This window comes from Panthera onca, chromosome A2 (assembly GCF_046562875.1).
Source record: "Panthera onca isolate mPanOnc1 chromosome A2, mPanOnc1 haplotype 2, whole genome shotgun sequence".
Lineage (NCBI taxonomy): Eukaryota > Metazoa > Chordata > Mammalia > Carnivora > Felidae > Panthera > Panthera onca.
The window spans coordinates 162,146,741-162,168,649 of NC_138340.1; the positions used below are offsets into that span (position 1 = coordinate 162,146,741).

At 57.9% G+C, this 21,909-nt stretch overlaps 2 protein-coding genes across 8 annotated transcripts; one reads left to right on the plus strand and one right to left on the minus strand.

Annotated features, from left to right (window-relative positions):
* The first annotated feature begins 335 nt into the window (after nucleotides 1-335).
* On the plus strand, nucleotides 336-14,610 carry LRRC61 (leucine rich repeat containing 61). Of its 4 annotated transcripts, XR_009607896.3 has the most exons (5): nucleotides 336-1,132; nucleotides 3,204-3,375; nucleotides 3,758-3,917; nucleotides 5,950-9,764; nucleotides 13,045-13,213. XR_009607896.3 is itself a non-coding variant. In XM_060625610.3 (4 exons), exon 4 carries the CDS (start codon nucleotides 13,209-13,211, stop codon nucleotides 13,986-13,988), a length of 780 nt encoding a protein of 259 aa, XP_060481593.2. In that variant the 5' UTR covers nucleotides 539-1,132; nucleotides 3,204-3,375; nucleotides 3,758-3,917; nucleotides 13,045-13,208; the 3' UTR covers nucleotides 13,989-14,610. The 4 variants fall into 4 exon arrangements, 3 of the variants coding, with proteins under 3 accessions (XP_060481586.3, XP_060481593.2, XP_060481603.2); XM_060625610.3 differs by lacking the exon at nucleotides 5,950-9,764 and having other exon boundaries at nucleotides 539-1,132; nucleotides 13,045-14,610; XM_060625603.3 differs by lacking the exons at nucleotides 3,758-3,917; nucleotides 13,045-13,213 and having other exon boundaries at nucleotides 5,950-10,624.
* A 133-nt stretch (nucleotides 14,611-14,743) lies between these two features.
* Nucleotides 14,744-18,099, minus strand: RARRES2 (retinoic acid receptor responder 2). 4 transcript variants are annotated; one of them, XM_060626101.3, is made up of 6 exons: nucleotides 17,973-18,099; nucleotides 16,740-16,986; nucleotides 16,430-16,534; nucleotides 15,401-15,496; nucleotides 15,063-15,188; nucleotides 14,744-14,859 (listed from the first exon to the last, which is right to left on the minus strand). In XM_060626101.3, exons 2-5 carry the CDS (start codon nucleotides 16,911-16,913, stop codon nucleotides 15,072-15,074), a joined length of 492 nt encoding a protein of 163 aa, XP_060482084.1. In that variant the 5' UTR covers nucleotides 16,914-16,986; nucleotides 17,973-18,099; the 3' UTR covers nucleotides 14,744-14,859; nucleotides 15,063-15,071. The 4 variants fall into 4 exon arrangements, with proteins under 4 accessions (XP_060482084.1, XP_060482088.1, XP_060482099.1 ...); XM_060626105.3 differs by having other exon boundaries at nucleotides 17,906-18,029; XM_060626116.3 differs by lacking the exon at nucleotides 17,973-18,099 and adding an exon at nucleotides 17,759-17,890.
* Nucleotides 18,100-21,909: the final 3,810 nt, after the last annotated feature.

Genomic DNA, 21,909 nt, shown 5'->3' on the forward strand with positions numbered 1-21,909 from the left:
TCTCTCTCCCCCTTAAATTTAAAAATAACACTTTAAAAGGTGACTCGGTAAATTGTAAAGATGTGTACTCTTGTTGCAGAGGTCCTAGTTTTAGCCCAAACAGGAGGACTGGACCAGCCTGGAGTCGATTTGCTGGGGGCCAGGGGAGGGACGCTATGAGGGTAAAAACCGAGACCACCCCTGGCAAGATGAATAGGAACGACTGCCCAAGGCTAGGTAGTGACCCCAGCGTAGGCCCTTTCATCAGTCTGACCCTAGGGCTGCCAAGAAGCTCAAGGCAGCCTGTGAGACAAGAACTGGGCACTTTCGTGGAAGAACACGGCATTCTCTGCTCAACCCAAGGGGCGCAGCCTCCGTGGCCCCTGAACGGCTGTTTGCGGAGGTGGTAGCGCGTCCCAGGAGACATGGGCGAAGCCTTCGCGGCACCGCCAAGCGATGGGAAACCGTCCCGGGAGACACCCCGGGAGGGCTTCCCGAAATGCCGCGCGAGCCTTCAAGGCTGGAAGAGACCCCGACAACATGTCCATTACAATGGCTGCGGTTGCGTCTGTCTGCGCGCGGGTCGCACTCGGGCATCTTCCCCGGGCGCAGGGAGCCCGGGTCGGAAAGGGCCTTGGACATCAGCTAGGGAGGAAGACTAGGCCACCGCTGTCTCTTCGCGCGTGTGACTGCTTTCTCCGAGGCCACGCAGCTGAAGCAGCGCTATTAAACTAGTGCTAGGGTTTCCCAGCCACAGTGAGAAGAACGCGCGACTTCGGGCGGAGCGGACCCCGCAATCCTAGGGCTTCCGGCCGCGGCCGCCCGCGCCTGCGCACTGGGGGGCGCGGGCCGCCAGCTGGAGGAGCGTACCATCCGCAGGCAGGGGTGGGCGCGCGTCGCTCCCGGAAGTAGCCCCTGCGCGTCCCGGAAGTCGAGCCCCCTACCCCGGCTCCTTTGGGCCTTTGGGCCTTTGGTGTCTTCCGGGGGCTCCCGCCGTGGCTGGGGGTGAGGCGCGGTGGCCGGTGGGGCGGTGGGCTCGTCGCTGCCGACTGCTGCGGGGCTGTCGGCTGCGGCGGGAGCGGCGCCCGGCTTCGTAGCTTCGCGGGCCTGGTCTCAGCGGGCGGCCAGGCCCCTCCCGGACCCCAGGCCCTAGGTAAGCCGGGGAGGGGGCGTTGCGGTCCCGCTTCACCGACGCGGACGCCGGGGCTGGAGGGTGGGGCGCCTTGCCCAGCCCCTCCCGGCGCGTCGGAAGGCCCCGGGGTCTCCCTCCCTGGCTAGCAGCCCCCTCCCAGTGCCCGGCGCCGAAAGCACGCCCGGTGAGGCTGTATGTATTGGACAGCGGGTCGTGTCCAGTCTCGCTCTGTGCCAGGGACTGCCCTTAAACAGGCTTCTACATGTTTTAGCTCACGGAACAAGCCTGTGAGGTGGGGGCTGTTATCCCTGTTGTATAGGTGAAAAAACCGAGGCACCCTAGGGCGGGATCTTAGGTAGCTGTTGAGTGGGTAGCAGCCAGGATTTCAGCCCACGTATCCTGGCTCCAGACCTCACGCTCTTCAGTCCGTTATGGAAGGCAGCCTCGCAGAACACAGTAATTTAAAACAGATCTCATCTTTTGTCACTTTGGCATAATGTGAAATCTAACGACACGCGATTATTCTTTAAAACGTCTCGCTTAGGGTTTGCTGGGAGCCAAATTTTCGCGCGTGGTCAGACCCCAAAATGTATAGTAACTTGCTCTACTCTTTTCCTTCCTCCCATTCTTTTTCTCACCACCTTTCTGTCTCCCCGCAAGTGAGTGGGTGGGGGGTGGGGGATGAGGAACCCAGGACTTGAGGGCCCAGCAAGTGCCTTGAAATGTCCTGGGATCTGGGATGGATAGACAGCTCAGGAGCTAAGACAGGAGGGGGCTGGTCGGTGGGATTGGGCAGTAAAAACAGAGAGAAAGGTGTGGCATAGTTATGGGATACCCTGGGCAGGCTGAGCTCTGCACAAGGCTCTGGGGTAAGGCAGGCACAGAGAAATAGGGAAGTGGTTCCTTTCCTTCTGGGCATGCACATGGGGAAAGGGCTGCTGAGTGCAGTTAGAAGAGAGCCCCCTGATCCATGCAGGCTGCACAGACGTAGGAGACATGCAAGAGACACCTGCCATCTCAGTCTCAGCCAGCAGGTTGCTGCCTCTGGAGACCTATGGCTTCCCCTTGGGAATCTGTGGGCTCCTTGTCATAAACTGCCTCAGTTCCTTCCCCCACCTGCACTCAGGGGTTGCCTGGCACCGCAGCCGTCTGTCTTTCTTTGCTCTCAGAGAAAATAGATTCTTTCTCGTCTCCAAAGATAAACCCGCTCACCGCCTGTGCCCTGCATCCCTTTCCCAAAGAAAGTTCCTGCCATCACTTCTTTCCTGTATATGTATATTCTTTTCTCTCTTCCCACTACGCCCTTTCTCTGTTTGGAGATGAAGTCAAGCCTTTTATCTCCAAAGCATGGCCCTCCTTTCCCCACCCCACCTCTGACATGGCAGGCACCTGTGTCCCCCAGTTCTCACTGCACAGCCATGTCTCCGTCTTCGTCCTCTGCAGTGACCTTGACTCTGCCTGGCCTACCTGGAGAGTCTTCTCTTGGCTTTCCTAACTTGGCTTTAGTTTCTTCTGTGTCTGTCTTTGCCTGTCAGTCATTTTGGAAGTCCCCTCCCCTTCTGGCCTCTCTACAGTGTCCGCGTTGCCTGGACAGCCGCCCGCCACTCTCTTCTCCTTCCGGCCCTTTCCTTAGTTTCTGTGGAGGCTTTCACACGGATCTGTACCTTTAGCTCAGACCCTACCCCATATCTGTCACATGTATTTCTAAAGATTTGTTGCAGAACAACCGCGAATCAGTATATCCAAAAGTGACCTGCATTAGTCAATGGGATCACTAGGGAGTCCCCCTCTGTCCCCCAGTTCTCCTCTACATGTGCCTCCGGAAGAGCTGTCCAAACTGTCCCCGCGGCCCCAGTCCCTCTGCCACTACCTGCCCCGGCCCTCCTCGCCCCCTGTGTACCGTGCCTGCCTCACATGGCCTCGCTGCGGTGCTTGTGATGCTGCTCAGTGGGTAGCCCGAGGGCCTCTGCGTCATAGCTGTCCTCAAATGTGCATTTGTCATCTCTCAGGAGAAATGTCACAAGTAACTTCTTACCGATAACCAAAGTACTGGAGTTTTTGAATGGTTTTCCTTTCAAATTTTGCATCTTAGATTCACTTCGATTCGAGTTGGTCCTCCCGGTGTCAGCCTCGTTGTCATCCTTGTGTGCTTTGGTGGCTTAAGAGAAGGCGGTGTGTTACCATCGGCGACTGCACCCGTGCAAGGTCCCAGCTATACTCAGGGAGTCCGTCAGGACTTAAGGATCCTGAAGCAGTAGCTGAAGGTAAGTGACCCCTCGCAGGACGGAGTCCAAAGCCCAGTGTCACAGAATCCGTTTATCTGTAGGTCAGGCCGAGGCCCGGCCTTCACAGCGCGGACACCGCTTGCCGTGGTCTGGTGCCATGAGCCCATTTCCAGGTTGTCTTCTTGTCCTAAGCCTCGGGTGCCAGCCGGGTGCTTCCTCTCCTGTATTTGTGCCTTCAGGGCACGGGGCTGGCTTACGGCAGGTATCCGATGAATTCTTGTTAAGTGGTCCAATGGATCGACCAAAAAAGATGTACTGACGGGACAAGGCACATTGGAGAACAGAACGGGACTGGTGTGAGCCAGGCACAGTCCTAACACACTGGTTTTTTCCTTTTCTCGGCCATTACTGGTGAGCACAGGTCTGACTTGGGCCAGGTTTCAGTTGCTCGCTCTGAGCTGTCAGTGGTGGTAAAGCCTACAGGCCGCTTCCGGAGGCCTGCTGCCGGCCCTGGTCGTCCGCTCTGCCATCACGCCCCCACTCTGGATTTCCAGTTCTACAGCCATGAAATAAGAGCTGAGGTAAGCCCAGTCCGGTTCTGATGTCCCAGAGCACTTCTCCCGGGCCCCGGGATGGTGTCTTACAGTTCGCGGCACCTTCGTCCAGCCTGTCCACGGTGCCTCTCCCGTGGGGGGGGGGGGGTCACACATTCGGTGTGGCAGCAGCTGGGTTCTTGGGCAGTGGGCCTGGGGTGATGCCTCTCATCCTTCTGAGGTTTTCCCAGCTGGGAGGGGCTCAGCATCACGTCGCTCACCCTCTTCTATGGTCAGAATCTTCCCGGAGCCGCCTTAGTGGGCTTGTCACCTACAAAGGCAGTCCTGCTCTCCCTGGTGATTCTGTTTTTCTTTTTCTCTGTTTCCCCCTCCCCCCCTTTGCCCCCCACGTACATGTGCACGAGAGGGGTGGGGGAGAGGGTGGGCACTGGTGGGGGGGAAGGGGGCAAAGGGAGAGAGAGAGAATCTTAAGCAAGCTCCACTCCCAGCGTGGAGCCTGCCTGGTGATTCTTTTTAATGTTTAACATCACTCAGTGTCTGAACGTACTGGTTTTAAATCTTCCTGTTTAATCCTTATCTCATTTTGGCGTGATGAGACTTGAATTCCACTTGCTTTCTGATGTGTGTGGTGAGCTGTTAGGTCACCTTCTGCGAGTCTGTCCTTGTCTAGAGAGATGCATTCTCGCGCTGGGCTTTTTCTTTCTTTCCTTCCCTTTCCACGTACTTCTCTTCTGACTTCTCTGTGTCTCTTTTCTGGTGTGCCTGGATCTGACTGTGACCTGATCTCTAGGAGAGCGAACGAGGAGAAGGGAGGTAAAGGTCGTGCCTGGGCTTGAGCATCTGGGTAAACACTGTCCCGTTTACGAGTGAGGTGACTATAGGAAGACAGGTGAGCGGGAGCTGGAGAGAGCCATCTGAGCCGGAGAGAGGCTCGCCATGTCAGTGTGTAAACGCAACCCCCGTTGGGGAGGGTATGTGAACTGAGAATCGAGACCTGGGTGCGAACCCTGGGAAACAGCAGGAAGAAACAGGCGGAGGAAGAGGGACCAGAACTGAGATTGCAGGGGAGGTGCAGGTGGAAGTGTGGTATCCCAGGGCCACGGAAAGGTGGCGTTCCAGACAGAGGACTTGGGCCGGCCCCCACAGGTTGAAAGAGGTCCATTGGAGGCGGTGCCGAGGGGGGCGCTGTGGCCTTGGCAAGAAGGGTGTTGACGAGCGGTGGGGGCCAGAGCCAGAGCATGGAGTCTCTCTAGGACAGAGAGAGGGGAGTGACAGGACACTGGGGGGCACGAGTCACTGGCATCAGGGGCTACCCTGTTCTGTGCTGCTGTCCTGTGTCCCTGACGCAGGCTGATTTCTAGAGAAGGAATTTCAGAAGATCTAAGCAAGGCCTCTGGCGGCCTCACCGCCCAGTACCCAGCATCATGACCTGTTTCTGATGCCCTGCCAGGTGACGGGCACAGCCTGGGTGCCCAGGATGCAGAGACATGGGCTCCACACCTCCTGGCCTGAGCTGACGGCACCTGGCGCCTGCACCTCCGCCAGGGAGACCTGCCTGACTTCTTGGCCAGGTCGGTCCCCTCCTTGGGGACTCACAGCTGCAAGTGGCGCCCCTCTGTTCCTGCACCTCCCCGTTGTGCGGGTCAGTCTCTTACTTCCGTCTCTCCAGCCAAGCTGGAGGCCACGTGCACGCAGGGACCTTGCCGATCTTCTCCGTTATCCACAACCAGGCAGAATCGCCAAGTGCCTGCTGGGTTCTCAATAAACATCAAAAGGAAAAAGAGAAACCTCAGTTAGTTTGGCAAAGATGGATGTAGAAACTGCTAACGTACAGAGGGCCCTGGGGATTCTGGTTGAGGGCTGTTCCATTCAGTCTGGAGGAGTGAATGTCAGCTTTCAGCAAGGAGGTTGTGGTCTTGAGAGTTTTGTCCCGGGGCTGATTTCCTAGGCTCTCCCTACGCCTGTCCTCTGTTCGTTTTTCTCCCCTCTGGCCTTCCCCGCAGAGTCCCCACGGTTGAGTAGGGGAGCTGAGAGCCGTTCTTTTCATCTTGCTTTGCAGCCTGGGCCCATCTCATTTCCCCAAGTTCCCAAGCATGTTGGAAGTGGAAAAAATCGGGAAGCCCCCCAAGAGACATACACCTTCAGGATCAGTGGGGCAGGGGCCGTCTGTGTGTACTGCCTCCTCCGTGACCAGACCCAGGAGCCCAGCTGCTTCCCTGGCTTCTCCTAGCTCCAAGTTTAAAACCAGAGCTACCAATACCTCTCACGGACTCGGCTGGGGTGCGGGGGGGCGCCTGCTGGAGACCGAGGTCAAACTTGAGTTTGTAGAAATAGGAGAGAAGGCTGTCAGTGGCCACAGCAAGATCGGACTGTCTGCCTCCCCGAAGGGGAGTGAGACGGATCTGCCCCTACGGAGGAAGAGACCTCATCCCCTCCCCAGTTCCTCGTCGGTCCCTTCACCTGACGGAGTTTTCCTGGAGGAGCAGGAGGAAGGCACCCTGGGCCTACTTGTCCACAGTGAGACAAGCGCAGCCTGCTCCCTAGGGAGGCCCGGTCTGCACCCAGCTGCCTCCCGTGAAAAGTGCCAGGCCAGCCCTGGGTGGAGGAAGCCAAAGGACGACTCTGGCCTCTACAGCCTCAAGTCTGTGCTTGGGCAGGAGTCCCCTGGGCAGCCTGAGAAGAAGGTGTCCAAACAGAAGGCACGAGGGCAGAGGGAGGAGGGGGAGCCGACGGGAAAGAAGTCGAGGGCCCCAGCGCTCAGCTCTGGCCGGTCCCCCTCTCCCCCAGCGCTACACCAGGCAGCCGGGGCGGACAGGCCAGAGGTGGGCCAGCCTGGTGAGAGTGAGAAGGCAAGGCGAGCCGACCTCCTCATCGCCCATCTGGCCAGAGAGCTGCGACGCCTCAAGAAGTGGAAGAAGAGGCACTTGCTTGCGGCTGTCGGGGACAAGCCACCCTGCCTGAAGAAGCTGGTCAGAACTCTAAAAGCGGAGACCAAGGGCTGGGCTTTTCCCGGGCATTCCCCCGGCCCCGCGGACACCGCAGGTCACAAGGCCGTGTCAGACATCGGACGGTTCTTTACCATTGACTGCAAGGACGTCTGCCACGTCACCTGCACTCTGTGTCATGCCAGCATCAGACTGGGCAAATTTAAGGGTCATTTCCAAACCTCAGGCCTGGTCCGTCACTTGGTGAGTAAGCACGGACTAGAGAGAGACAGAAGGCCAGCCGCAGCCAGCCCGGGGGAGAAGAAGGGCAGGGCCGAGGAGAGAAAGCACAAGGGCCTGCCCGCAAGTCCTGCTGGCCTTGCCCCCGAGGGGCTGCCGTCACCAGGACGCTGCACGGATGCTCCCCCTCTGGTGGATGGTGGCAGGCAGCTGGCGGCGGGCAGGCCTGAGCAGCTGTCACTGGCTCCGCCACTCTTGCCTCCTTCCTGCAGAGATGACCCCGCCGCCTCCCCGCCGGCAGTCGGGGTGGGCCGGGGCGGCACCCATGCCCCCGGCCAGCCCCGAACACAGGCCTGGACCCGCAGCATCGCGGAGTTGCTCTGCAGCCTGGCTTTGCCACTGTCCTTTGTGTCATCGCTGCCTTTCAGAAGGTTTATGGCCCAGGTCGACCCTTGCTACCACGTGCCGCCTCCCGCCTTCTTCTGCGGGAGAGCCTTGCCTCTGCTCCGTGAGGCGGTCGAGGAGCAGGTGTGTCGGGAGATGCAGTGGGCCAAGGGCAGCTGTGTCCACCTCACCGTGTCCGCCGCTGCCCGGGACACGGTTGTGGACTACGTGGCCATCACCGCCCACTGGGGAGCCGTACAGCCGGGCAGTCGGCGGGTGGCGTCGGGGAGCCTGAGAAAGCAGGCCGTGCTGTGGGTTCGGGGCCTGCCCCAGGAGAGCTCTCCGGAGGAGAGGCAGGGGGAGCTACGGGAGCAGGTGGGCCTGTGGCTCAGCCGCAGCTCCCTGCAGCCAGGCTTCCTGGTGTCGGGCGGCTGCCTCAGCCTGGAGCAGGCAGTGAGGACAGAGGGCTACACCCACCTCCCCTGCTTTGCCCACTGCCTCGACTCCCTGGTGAGGAACTTCCTGCGTCACCATCAGAGCGTCCAGCTCATCCTGGGTACGGTGCGGGCCATCTGCAGCCATTTCCAGGGCTCCGCGGAGGCCCGGCGGCTCCTCGGCCAGCTGCAGCTGCAGCGTGGCCTCCCGGCCCAGCAGCCCTTCTGGGAGCTCTCGGACCACTGGGTGTCCGCCTACTGCTTGCTGGAGTGGCTGGTGAGGCAGCAGCGGCCCCTGCAAGAGTACGAGAGGCGACACCAGCTGGGCAGGGCTGGGACGGCCCTGTCGACTACGTTTTGGAGCCTGACGGACAGTCTGGTCACGCTCCTGCAGCCCTTCTGGGTGGCGGTCCGGGAGGCGAGCGCCGCGCGGGCTTCTTTAAGCCAGGTGCTGCCCCAGCTACGCTACCTGCATATCTTCCTGGAGCAGGTTAACCGGCACTTCGAGGAGCAGGGCGGCGGGGAGGTGGGGGCAGCCGTCCGGCTGGCCAAGGGCTTGGCCCTGCAGCTCTCCACAGACGGCCAGCTCAACGAGCTCTTCCACCGCAAGGAGTTTGTGCTGGCGACCCTCCTGGACCCCCGCTTCAAGGGGAAGATCGAGTCCATCCTGCCCACGGGGGCCGACATTGACCACTGGAAGCAGGTTCTCGTGTACAAGGTGAAGGAGATCATGGTGTCCGACTACTCCTTGCCTCCCTCACCCTCCCTGCACAGCCCCAAGGCAAGGCGTGCGGGCCCTACCCCGAGCGGCCGAGTCGCCAGGAGCCTTGGGGCCGAGGGGAAGGGCCAGAAGGTGCCTGTGCAGGGGGGCGGCGGCTCGGGGTCTCTGCTGCTGGACCAGAGGGAGAAGAGCTTGCTGGAGCAGCTGGAAAGCGTGGGGCTGCTGGCGTCCGAGAGAAGCGGAGCGTCGCTCTCCACCGAGAGCCACTTGGCCAGTGTCATCGTCAAGAAGTACCTGCGTGAGAATGAGACAGTTGGTGCCCAGGAGGACCCGCTGGTTTACTGGGAGAAGAGGCAGGAGGTCTGGCCAGCTCTGGCGAGACTGGCCACTGTCTACCTGTCCTGTCCCCCAACGGGGGCCTTCTCTGGAAGCGTCTGTGCCTCCCTGGACAGCCCTGCCCTTGCGGAGCATGGCGCCCCTCTCCCAGTGGGGACCATTGAACATCTCCTCTTCTTGAAGAGCAACCTGGAGAATTTCCCCGACTACCCCGCCCCTGCCCTCATCTTCCCCAGTGGAGACCTGGCCGACGGGGAGCAGAACAGCGAGGCCGACCTCGTCTGACGCCCTGAAAGTCTGCCTGTGGGAAGTGTGTCCGGCATCAGAGGGGAGGGCAGGATGCTGCACCCTAGGGCATTAGACAGAGGTGGCCAGAGTCCTCCCTCCACCTGTTTGGAGGGAATAGGGATAGGTTCTCGATTCTTGACACATTGCCCTTTTTTTCTTCCCCAGGGTGATGTCATTTCCCATTCATCCATTGCTTAATTTGTCTCTAGTGGTTTATGCATAGAAAAGGTGAACTCTGTCCAAAAGTGACTCTAAGTTGTGCCGCACACCTATGTGGGTGGCACAGGGACCCCGCTGAACACCTGCCATGCGCAGGATCACCGCCACGACAGAGACTCACCCGGTCTCGGATGGCAGTCGTGCTGTGGTAAAGAACCCTGAACTCCACTGGGGATGGGAGGCGATGGGCCAGAGGAAGGGTCTCCAGGTTCACTGAAGCAGCCGTGGGACTGTCCACTTGTGCGCTGTGTTAACCGGTTCCCCCTTGGCTGTAGCTGTGTCCTGCCTTGGCTGGCTCCTGGGCACCATTTGCCAGCCCACTTGCTAGGTAGGTAAACTGAGACTCAGCAGTGGCGATTCGGAACGAGGGAAGGTGGCCTCCTGCAGGAGAGACGAGTGTCCTCTGTGCCTTAGTCATGGTCCCATCCGTGTGACCAAATCCTGTCCGCAGACACATGTTGGACCAGGATAGGAGGACTCGGATTCTGGATGTTCAGGGGTGAGCGTTGCAGGGGGTTGGCGTGGATGAGCCAATTCCCTCAGCAGGGCCCACCCGCTCCAAGCTGCCGCCTGTGTGTCAGCTGGGTTTGCACAGCAGGTGGGAGGGCGCTCGGTCGGTCGGGCCCAGACCTGCCTGCTTGAGGCGTGCGGATTTCAGGGAGCATGGGACTGGGGGCAGAGCAGAGGTCTGTGCACTGGAGAGTCAGGGATCCACCTTGGTGACTATGCAGTACTGTCATCGGCGGGGGCGGGGGGCATGGGGCGTGGGGCGGTGAGCTGGAGGGCCACATGTCTCCCCCCAGGCAGGACTCGGGGGCACAGAAGTCCCGATTTCCAGTTAATGTGCTCTTTGCTCCTCTGTTTCCTCTCCTGCAAAAAGCGTTCTTCCCAGCTTTAAGGTGGGGAGCACGTACAACTCCTCCCTTCCTCCCACCACCGCCCCTACCCGGTCCTCCCGTCCTTTCCCTCCACAGCAGCCATCTCCGTCTAGACGGTCATCGAGCCGGTTCTCCAGGGCATGGCTCCCTAACCGTCGTGGTCAGTCTGTGGGCTTGTCCCTGCCCGGGGGCCTCATCTCTGAGTCTGGTGGGCATTGGAACAGTGTCCGTCACTGGGTCCTTGCACGCCTCCCTCTGGCTGCTCGTCAGTGCCCTCCACTCAGCCTCATAAACGTTGGTGTTCTTTCGACGTCGGCCCATGACTGCTCCCTTTCTCTGTGCGCCAGGGGCTCCTGACCACATTCACCCCCAAAATAGCGTGTGGTTGGGAGGCTGTGCGTAATCCCGGACAGAGGCCTGCAGATACTTAAAGAGGTCTGTGTCCTCCAGAAGCCTGGCCCGTGAGCCACACATTCTCCCTGGGCACCTCTGCGGATGACGTTTGAGTCCCTTCAGGCTAGAGCTTCGACTGCCTCCTAGGCCCGATGCACACGGTCACCTCCAGCTGGATGTCTTCTTGCCCCCTCCCTCAGGCTGTCCCATGTGCCCCACATGTCGGGGAAGGGAGCCCCTGCATCCAGTGACGTGGCTAGACCCTTGGAAGCTGTTCTACACGCTTCAGTGCTCGCTGCCTTCCGTGAAGCCCTGTCTCTCCAGTGCTTTTATGGCAGGTTCTAGTGTCTGGTGCCCCTCTCGCACCCCTCACCCCCATGGGTGACAGTTTTAAGTGGATGCAAAGTTGACCGCGTCTCACTGCTTACAAGCCCCAGCAGACCCCTTTTGAATACAGTGAACCAGACCTCTTAGTGGATGCCTGGAATCGCTTTTGGAAAGAAATGAAGTGGAAATGAAGGGGTGTTGCGGACTAGAAGGAGTTAGGTAAAGCCGTGGGGGAGGCGGATCAGATCTGTTAGCAGCCTCCCCAGCTCCCTGGTGGGGGTGTGGGAGGAATTCTGGGCCCGGTTTCCTTGGAGAGGGAACCAAAAAACTGCATTGATTGTGTAAACACAGACTTGGGACTGGTCAACACCCTGGAACCCAGGTTTTATAAACAGGAGTGAATGGTCCCATGGTTCCTTGCAGGCGTCACCCTGCCTGGCCCAGGCCCAGCTAGAGTCTGCAGGGTTGGGAAGCTGCCACTTGGAGCAGAGGTCCCTTCTTGTTTTCTCTGTGCTCAAACCTTGACCCCTCTGTGGCCGGCATTGCCGATGTCCCCCTGCCCAGGCCTCCTCCCTCCTGCGCGTGGTCTTGCACTGGCGCCTAGGCTCATGCTGGCCCACGGCCATTGGTAACTGGAAAGGCCCTCCTTCCCCTGCCTTCCCGGAACCCAGGTGCTACCCCGGTCCTTCCGTCCAGGATGGCTTCTTTGCCTGGCCTTCCCCACTTGTGTTCTTAGGAAATGACGTCATGTTTGCAGGTAGGACCATTCTGTCTGGCACATAGGGATTGATGCCCTTCCGTCGATGCCGGAGTAAAGAGCTAGTTTGGCGGGCTAGGGTGGAGAGCAATGGCATCAGGACTGGCAGTGCTGCACCTGCTCCCGGGGCCGTCACCGTCCCTTCCTTCCCTTGACCTCAGGCTCCTCATTGGACTGAGAGCTGAGCCTTCAGGCCCCACAGCTGCAACCAGAGGTTACACGTTGGCCTATGCAATCTGGAGACCATTCTGAATGCATTGCTAATGTTTTAAAAAAAACATTGGGTCAGTTAAAAATATTTTTAAAAGGGTGGGGGAGTGCCTGGGTGGCTCGGCTGGTTGCATCCGACTTGGGCTCAGGTCATGACCTCGCGGTTCGTGAGAGTTCGAGCCCCACATCGGGCTCACTGCTGTCAGCCTGTCAGGCCAGAGCCCGCTTTGGATCTTCTGTCCCCGACTCTCTGCCCCTCCTCCACTTGGATTCTTTCTCAAAAAATGAATAAACATTAAAAAAAAATTAAAAATAAAATAAAAATAAAACATTGAGCCAAGAACATTTTTGAGGGGCGCCTGGGTGGGTCAGTCGGTTAAGCGTCCGACTTCAGCTCGGGTCACGATCTCGCGTCCGTGTGTTCGAGCCCTGCGTCGGGCTCTGGGCTGATGGCTCAGAGCCTGGAGCCTGCTTCCGATTCTGTGTCTCCCTGTCTCTCTGACCCTCCCCCGTTCATGCTCTGTCTCTCTCTGTCTCAAAAATAAATAAACATTAAAAAATAAAAAAAAAAATTAAAAAAAACATTTTTGAGAGAACGAAGCAAGGCCTATCGTGCTGTCTTTTGTGTCTGCATATGGAAGGAAACAAAACAGATTGTTGGTGGTGGTGACCTATAATCTATTAAAAAACTAAAATAGTTAAAAAGAAACACCTCAGAATTCATAAAGATAGATCATAAAGAGCGGTTGCCGAAAAAGGACAATTTAGAGATTTTGCCTCCCGGTGCAGATACGGAAAAGGGGAAGAATCTGAATTGTGTCCGCTATGGCCGTAACTGCTCGAGCCTCGTCAGGGCCCCCCGCTTAGGTGGGGGCCTGCGCCTGGCCCGCCTCCCTCAGGGGGGCTCTGTGGCCTCAGGTCTTGCTGGGCCAGCTCGCTTTCTGCCTCAGTGGCAGAGGCTGGGCGGTACTTGGTGCCGTCGACGGCTGCAGACTCAGGACGCTCAGGAGAGGCCTGCTCACTGTTTGCTTGTCTCTCCTCAGGAGCCTCCGGCCCTTGAGCAGCGGTGCTGGAAACAGGCCTCCGGCCCTGGCCAGGGCAGACTCGAGGGTGCCTTTTTCTGGGCGCGCGGTCAGCTGACCCCTCCCGGCACCCACGTCCCTGTGACAGGACCAGGGCCCGGGGCCGCCTGGACGGACCGCATCTGATGGAGCCCCAGGCTGAGAAGCCAGGAGAGGCCGACGGGGCACGAGTCACACCGCAGCTGCTCAAGTCGCGCTCGGGTGAGTTCGCCCTGGAGTCCATCCTGCTGCTGAAGCTTCGGGGCCTGGGGCTGGTGGACCTGGGCTGCCTGGGGGAGTGCCTGGCTCTCGAGTGGCTGGACCTGTCCGGCAACGCGCTCGCCCAGCTGGGCCCGCTGGCCTCCTTGCGCCGGCTGGTGGTGCTCAATGTCTCCGACAACCGGCTGACGGGGCTGGAGCCGCTGGCCGCCTGCGAGAACCTGCAGAGTCTCAATGCCGCGGGCAACCTGCTGGCCACCCCTGGGCAGCTGCAGTGTCTGGCCGGCCTGCGGGGCCTCGAGTGCCTGCGGCTCCGGGACCCCTTGGCCCGACTCGGCAACCCGCTGTGTGCCAGCCCCTCCTACTCCACGCTGGTCCGAGAGCTGCTGCCCGGCCTGAAGGTCATCGATGGTGAGCGCGTGACCGGGCGTGGCAGTGAGTTCTACCAGCTGTGCCGGGACCTGGACAGTTCCTTGCGCCCCGGCTCCAGCCCGGGCCCGAGAGCCGCCGAGGCGCAGCCCTGGGTAGAGCCAGGGTACTGGGAGTCGTGGCCCCCCCGGAGCAGCTCCATCCTGGAGGAGGCGTGCCGGCAGTTCCAGGACACGCTGCGGGAGTGCCACGAGCTGGACCGCCTGGCCAGCGACAGCCTGGCCCGGGCCGAGCAGGCGCTCGGCCCTGCGGGCGCCGCCTCATCCTTTGTGTTTTGAATATGCCCGTGGCTCGTGACAGCTGAGCACGGGACCCTCGGCACGCTGCGGCCCGGCTGCCCACGTCTCCTCTCCTGCCTCGGTACGCGTCTGTGCGCTTTAATCACGCTGGCCACCGGGCCGCAAGTTGGGCTTTTTGTTTACCTGTGTTCCTAAGAGCAGCCCCTCCCTCCTACCCCCACCTCAAGGAAGATCCCATACCGACCCTCCACGCACTTCAAGGACACACCACCTCGGCGGCCTCTAGCACGGGTGAGGACCGTCCTCGAGCGGCTGGCGGTGTGAGGCTGTCTGCCACCTGCGCTGGGCGGCTGGGGAGGAGGCTGCATGCTGAGCCGCGTCCACAGCCGCTGCCACCCGTGGCTGTGCAGGTCTGAGACTTAAGGGAAGAAAGGCGCTTTTTCCTAAGGCTAAAGGTAAGAAAGGCAGGGCGCGTGTCTGCTGTCCTGGCCAGTCCTGGGGAGAGGACGCGGCAGAGCACCGAAGCTGGCGTCCTCCACCCTGCAAAGCTGCCTGTTCAGGGGACCCTCTGCTGTGGTCCCCCCTGTCCCGTGGGACCCTGGAGCCTTCGCTGCCCATCCTCACCCTCGCTGATCCCTATTAAATCTTTCTTTTGGCAGAAGCATCGCTGCCTGTCATTCGTGCGTGAGCTTCATTTTCCCCAGCACGGACGGGAAGTCTCCTGTCCCTCCTGTAAGACCTCACTCCCACAGTTGAGCCGAGAAGGAGGCCATACAAGAGGAGGAGAGCACGAATCTGGGAGAGCGGTTTTATTAGCTCAGGGATAATGGGATCGTCCTCCCTGGGCGCAGGGATGGGAGGTGGGTCTTTCACTGGTTCCCTCCTGCTGTCCGGGAAGCGGGACAAAATTCTAGAGGAAAGGAAAGAGAAGCTAAGATTTGGGTGTGAGGGAGGCTGTTTGGGTCGGTCCAAGCCTTTTTCCCAGGCTCTGAATCCTTCCCCCTTCCCCCCCCCCCCACCCCCGCCTCCTCCCTGGGCCCCACCCTGGCCCAGCTTCCACCCACTGGAGGGCTGTCCCACCTCCGCCCAGTCCCCCTTGTCCTGGCCACCTACCGGCAGGCCTCAGCTGGGGGGCAGGGCCTTGAAGAAGGCAAATTGTCCCGGGAAGTAGTAGCTGTGGGGGTCCTCTCCTGCACGCTCCACCCTGCCGCACTGCCCCTCGTGCTGTTCCTCAGGCTCCTGCCAGCGCCAGCAGCGGCTCAGGCCCCTGGCTGTCCCGCTGTCCCCACTGTCCCCGCAGCGGCGCCCGCCTCCACATCCCTTAGGGAATAGCGGGGCCAGGCCCAGAACCCCTCCCCCCCCCTCCTTCACAACCTCCTCACCCCTTCCTCACCTCCCTGTTGCCATCCTCCTCCCCGCTCCTCTCCACCTCCTCCTCTGCCCACTCTTACCCGTTGGACCTGTGTGAGTGTGGGGCAGTGGACCATCCGGCCTAGGACTTTGTCTGCAGAGTTCAGCTTGATGCAGGCCAGGCATTTCCGCTTCCTCTGGGGAGGGGAGCATGGGGCCGGGGGAGGAAAGAGGTCAGGGCAGTCCTGTGGCCCCGGCGGGGTGGAAACTGGGGGCCGCGTGCCATGGGGATGGTTGCTCCCAGCAGGCTGTAGGGCGGAGAGGCAAGGGGTCCTGCGGGCCAGGCCCGGCCCAGGACGGGGAGATCTCACAAGTCGGGGCCCATCCTGCAGCTCTCAAGCTAATGGTGTGTGTGCAGGCAGGACTCCTTCCCCAGACGGACTCTCCCCACCGGACTTTGACCAGAGCCGCCCTACTGATATATTAATTTGCATTTTCTTCTAGGATTTGATTTGCATACAAGGGTCATGACATAAAAGTCTGGAAAAAGTCGCTGGTATAATCCAGTCCCTCCCTTAACAGATGGAGGGAACTGAGGCCTTCAAGGAGCTGACAGTCACAGGCTGGTGATTGGGAGGGCCGGGACTAGCACCGGATCTCCCAGATCGTGGCACTCCCAGCCTGGGGACTCCCCCGTGGCAAGGGCTCTGCCCCCGAGGTGACAGAATACAGTCAAGCCCTGTTACGAATCAGTCCAGGCTGGGCTGTGTCTACTTGAAGACTCACGAAAGTGGGGAGTTCGCCGGGCCTGGGATGGGGACCCGGCAAACCCCATGCCGTGGGCCTCTTCCACCAGTGACTGGAAGCTGGAGAGAGGAGCTCAGACAGGAGGAGGACTCTCCCTGAAGAACATCTATCCTCTCTGCTCCTGCCTGTCCCGGCCCTGGCCGCCCACAGTGCCGTGACCCGGGGCCCACACAGCCAGGTCAGCCTCTAGGGAGGCTGCCCCAACCTCAGGGCTTCTTGCTGGACCCCGATGACATACGCTCGCACCGAGTGAATGCCCCCATCTCTCTCTCTCTCTCTCTCTCTCTCTTCTCTCTCTCACACACACACAGACCTTCACTCACCCCATTGGGCTTGACTTTGCACTCAGCTTTTTTCCAGTCTTTCTTCCGGCAGCTCGTCTGCTGGAGCTTAAATTCCAGCCTCACAAAGGTCCCTGCAGGGAAGAGCTGCCGACAGACAAAGACCAGCAGCCGGCTGAGCGGCCCAGCAGTCCCTAGATGTGACCTGCCCCTCCTCCCCTGCGTGAAACAGCGCATCTGAGAAGGCGGCTGGGATGCCGGCCGCCTCTGGAGAGCTGGGTGCTCGGAGCCCAAGCGCTTCTGCACCTGCTTCCTGCCCCCACCCCTCCCCTCCCCAGGCAGTGCCACTAACCGTGTCCGTGGCACTGTCCACGCCAATCTCCTTGAAGGCCCACTGAACAGGCGGGTGCTTGTGGAATTCTTCCAGGGCGACTTGCAGGCCCCGCTGCTGGGCTGCCGTGAGCTCCGCTCTGCCCAGGCCCACCATGCCCAGCCACAGGGCCACGGGGATCAGCAGCTGCCACATGGCTTCACCTCTGTCACCCTGGCCTTGCAGAGAGTGTGTTCAGCCAGAGGAGCCACCAGCCCGGGCCCTGCAGCTGGTGGGGGAGGCAGAGGTGGAGGGGCAGGAAGTGGCCCTCTTGTCCAGACTCCCCTGGTATTCCCCTCGTCCTTGCGCCCCTCTCCACCCCACCCCCCACTTTGCCCTGGATCCAGCTCAGCCCACGGTTGGCCTTGTCCCGGCTAGATGCTGAGCTGGCTTTTGTCCTCAGGCCAAGAGCCTGGGAAGCCCTCCTGTCTCCCACTACCACGGTTCCGCCTCACTGTTTCCTAAAGCATTTTTTCTCTCCCCGTGTGAATCCAGTCCCCTTTCCTGCCTGCTGCCCCCAGAGCTCCTCTCTGCTTCCCCCACCTCAGCCTCTCCAGGTCTGCTTCTGCCCCAGCACGCCCAAGTCTGCTGGCTCCCTCCTAGTCCTGGGAGCCCTGGCCCTGGCCCCCCCTCGGGCCCCCAAGGCTAACTCAAGGGGGAGGGGCAGGACACAGAAGGAGGCCAGCTGGAGGCAGAATATTTTTGGGAGGACGTAAACACAAGGGAGGGGCCCAGAGCAGGGTGGGAACCCGGAGGATGCTTAACCCTCCCTGTGCTGGGGCTGCCTGTGGCCATTGGCCCTACGTAGCCCTGATCCCCGAAACCAAACCGGGGTCTCAGCTCCGCCCTACCATGGCTTTCTTCTTTAGGCAGAAGTCTCCTTTAACTTCTTTTCTGGGGCCTTCCCCCACCACCCCTCTCCCAGCCCTTCTGATCCCATCCCCCAGCCCACCCCAGCCCACCCCAGCCCACGACTGGGGTTGCCTGAGGCATGGACCCACCCCCAGAACTCCGGTGTACTGGCGGTCTTAGAACCAGAAGGTTACAGATGTGGAAACAGAAGCCCCCTCGGTGAAAGATACCAGGGTGTTGCCTTATAGCAAAGGCTCATGGACGGACAGACGGACAGTTGGGTTGACAGATCTCACCCTTGGAGCTGCTCCCTGTGGCCCCTCCTTTCACCTAGCTGCCTCTGGGGCCCTCTCCCCTCCTCACCTCCTCTCTGCTTCAGGGCCTCTGCTGCCCTTCTGGCCGACTGTGGCAAGCCTGTCAGCCTCTTCCTGCCCCCCACCCTCCAATCCGGTTCGGCCCCCATCTCCTCCCACACCCCCCTCCAGCTCCCAGCCCTCCCAAGGCTCCTCCCCACCCCGTTAGGATAGGCAGCCAGCCCTGGAGACCTCCCACCTCCCATCCACCCTCCTGCTTCCCCGCCCTGACTTGCCGCCTGACCTTCACCCCAACCCTGGCCAATCCACCCTCCCCTCCACTTCCCCTTGGCTGAGGAGCCCAAGCATTCAGCGGTCTTGGCCCGGCTTCTCCATGGAATATGGGGCTGCCCGGCCCCCTGTCCTGCCTCTGTAGGGCTGCCGTCTTCTTCAGCCCCTCCTGGGTGACCAGTCCCCAGCATCCTCAGACCCACATTTCGGGAAAGCCTTCCCACAAATACAGACATCCTTCAACCCGATGAGGCCTCAGGAGTCATTCGACCCCTCCCCTTGCCTCCAAGGCCACACGGAGAGAGAGGAGTATGGTGTCCAGTGACTTATCACCAGCAAACATGTTCAGTCTTGATCCTGCGTGTCTCATCCTTGGTGCTGATAGATTCAGAGGTCTCGTGCGAGTCCTCAGGCATGTCGGAACGGTGTGATGGAATTCACCAGGCTAGTGTGGGACGAGGGGGAAACTGTCCAAATACCACTCAGCCACCATGCATCCTGAGCAAATAAGAACCAGCTCTGGGACCTGGTGGGCCGGGGACCAGCACTGCCATTTCTCTGGCTCCAGGCCCTAGGCTAATTACCCCAAACAGAGGGTCTCATTTACCGCCACCCCCCGCCCCCCCAAATCCCCGGAACTTCTGCTTCCTTCTCTGCAAGGTGGCCATCAGAAACTCCATGCTACGGGCTTGTTTTGAGGATTAAATGAGGACATACATGGAAAGTGACGGATGGCCCAGGGTTTGGCACAAGTTTCCTCCCCTTCCCTATTCACTCCTGCTGTGCTTCTCCACAGAGAGCTGACAGCTTCCTTTGCCATGTGCTCTGGGGGTACCAGAAAGACCCTTGGCTTCTGGTAGCTCAGTTACCACGGCTCCTTCCCAGCCGGCTTGTAGAACAGGTTCTGTGTCTCAACCATGGTTGTCTCCTTCCCGGCTTCTTTCTCCTTGTGAATTTGTATCTTTTTATTCATTTACCATCGTTTTGATGGAGTTTTGGAAGGGAGTAGGGATAAACACATGTGTGATCCAACATGTTTAATCAGAGTCCATGAACTATTTTTATTTATACACACTATATACAATGTACTTTATATGTGTGTGTGTGTGTGTGTGTGTGTGTGTGTGTGTGTGTGTATACACACATAGAGAGAGAGAGAGAGAGAGAGAGAGTTATGGGCTAAATTGTGTTCCCCTAAAATTCATATGTTGAAGTCTTAACCCCAAGTACTTCATAATGTGACTGTATTTGGAGTTTGGACTTTAAAGAGGTAATTAAAGTAAAACAAGGTCATGGGGGGGGGGGGACACCAATCCAGTATGACTGGTGTCCTTATAAGAAAAGATTAGGACACAGAAGGAGGGCCACGTGAAGACACAGGGAGAAGACAGCCATCTACAAGCCAAGTAGAGGAGCTTCAGGAGAACCAACCGTGTGGACACCTTGACCTTGGACTTTTGGCCACAAGAATTGTGATCATAACTTTCTACTCTTTGAACCACCCGGTGTGTGTGTTACAGCAGCCCTAGCAAACCTACACACACACGTACAGAAGAAATCCTTTCCTAAGACTTGGTACTATGCACTCAACCCGACTATTAGAAAAGCCACGTCTTTGTCTATACGACACAATAATCAGTGATCCAAAGAATGAGGCTAGGATGGCTAATACTAGGCTGAAAAAGAATCAAAATTAACTTTTTAAGAATAAACATATGGGAGCGCCTGGGTAGCTCAGTCGGTTAAGCATCCAACTCCTGATTTCAGCTCAGGTCACGATCTCACAATTCATGAGTTCGAGCCCCGCATCAGGCTCCGTGCCTGACAGTGCAGAACGGAGCCTTCTTGGCTACTCTGTCTCTTCCTCTCTCTGCCCCTCCCCTGCTTTCTCTCTTTCTCTCTCTCTCTCAAAATAAATAAGTAAACTTAAAAAAAGAAAAACATTAAAACAAAAGAATCAACATATGAATCTTGTATTTTATCTGGAAAAAATATTTAAGAGATCGGGATGCCATTTTCAATGTTTTGACGTGGCAGGAAATGAAACTTGGATTTTAATCAGTGGAAGTACCTTAATATTAACATGCCATTAACATTTTAAAATTTATAATTACTCTTTCAAGAAAATTCAGCAAACTAATACAAGGAATTTGCACCTTTATGGAGTACATTTAAAGAGTCAGCTTCATGATGCAAAAATATTTTCCTAAATCAAAGTGGTCAGAAGGCAAATACCAAGCTGAATATCCAACAGACCTCATGGAGTCCATTAAACCTCACGCAGGGATCCACCACTAGATGGAGATGGTGAGCACAAGCTAGGTCCTTTACCCCTCGCCAGTTCTCTGCCAATTTTTTCTTTAAAAAAAAAAAAAAAAAAAATTTAATGTTTATTTATTTCTGAGACAGACAGGGACAGAGCATGAGTGGGGAAGGGGCAGGGAGAGAGGGAGACACAGAATCCGAAGCAGGCTCCAGGCTCCTAGCTGTCAGAGCAGAGCCTGACGCGGGGCTCGAACTCACGAACCACCTGAGCCCAAGTCGGTGGCTCAGTCGACTGAGACACCCAGGCGCCCCTCTACCATTTTTTTCAAATAATAGGCTGTAGAATTATTTTTCTTACATACTTGCGGTAGCCTATGGTCACTTTTTGATTTATGGTTTAACTGTAAGAAGTGTTTTTAGCTCCATCTGACCCATAAATCACGCCAATCTGTTACAATGATTTTTGTCTACCCTGCACACATTTGTTAGAACTGTGAACCAGGGCAGGCACAGATAATAAACAGCGTCTCCACCAGTGGAAGGTTCTTAGAGCAGTTTAGAAGCTATGAAATTAAATACTTTCCAAATGTTCTTTTTAAAATTAATTTTATTTTTTATAATGTGGTTGAATGTAGTAATTTAATGGAATGTTACTGTGTACTAGTTAATGATGTTATATTGTAATTTAAAAAAAAAATTTAATGTTTACTTATTTTTGAGAGAGAGAGACAGAGCGTGAGCCTGGGAGGGGCAGAGAAAGAGGGAAACACAGAATCCGAAGCAGGCTCCAGGCCCTGAGCTGTTAGCACAGAGCCCAACGCGGGGCTCGAACCCATGAACTGTGAGATCGCGACCTGAGCGGAAGTGGGATGCTCAACCGGCTGAGCCACCCGGGTGCCCGTACTAGTGTAATTCCTAATAACGTCCTCAGAACAAACCTTCTTAAGTCCCGTTTAGAGGAGACTCTTCTCATGTTTTAAGACAGCTGAGGCCAACCACCTCTGAGAACATCTGAGGTCTCATTGGCCAGTTCTGAAGGCATCGAATTTAACTGTGACCCAGATTTGGTCTTGGAACGGAGGAGAAAGGCTCTGAGTTGAAACCAGGCTTTACGTTCTGACTCGCCACGTGGATTTGTTTGAGAGGAGTCTGGGTGGGAATGAGCTCAGGTCGGAGGTAGCACTTTCGGTATTTGATGAACACGCACAGCGGTGCGTGTCCCTTGCAGGAAGGAAACACTTGCACAAACACCTGCTTCTGCTGAACTGCGAAGGCTTCACAGAGGTTCTATTTAGAATTTCCTTGTGTTTCTAAATCAAGCCTGGCTTTTAGTAGATTTTTAAACCACGAATGGATACCCACAGGCTTCCAAATCCATCTTTTGAATTAAGTTGAAGAAGACACAGCCCGATGCCAGTCGGGAGTAGAAATAGACACTGCATCATCCTAAT

Coding starts and splice junctions, on each gene's coding strand:
- LRRC61 (XM_060625603.3), top strand. CDS start 5,984: ATGTTGGAAGTGGAAAAAATCGGGAAGCCCCCCAAGAGACATACACCT.
- RARRES2 (XM_060626101.3), bottom strand. CDS start 16,913: ATGTGGCAGCTGCTGATCCCCGTGGCCCTGTGGCTGGGCATGGTGGGC. Junction 16,535..16,739: donor TGGACAGTGCCACGGACACG/GTTAGTGGCACT, acceptor GTCTGTCGGCAG/CTCTTCCCTGCAGGGACCTT. Junction 15,189..15,400: donor CACTCACACAGGTCCAACGG/GTAAGAGTGGGC, acceptor TGGCGCTGGCAG/GAGCCTGAGGAACAGCACGA.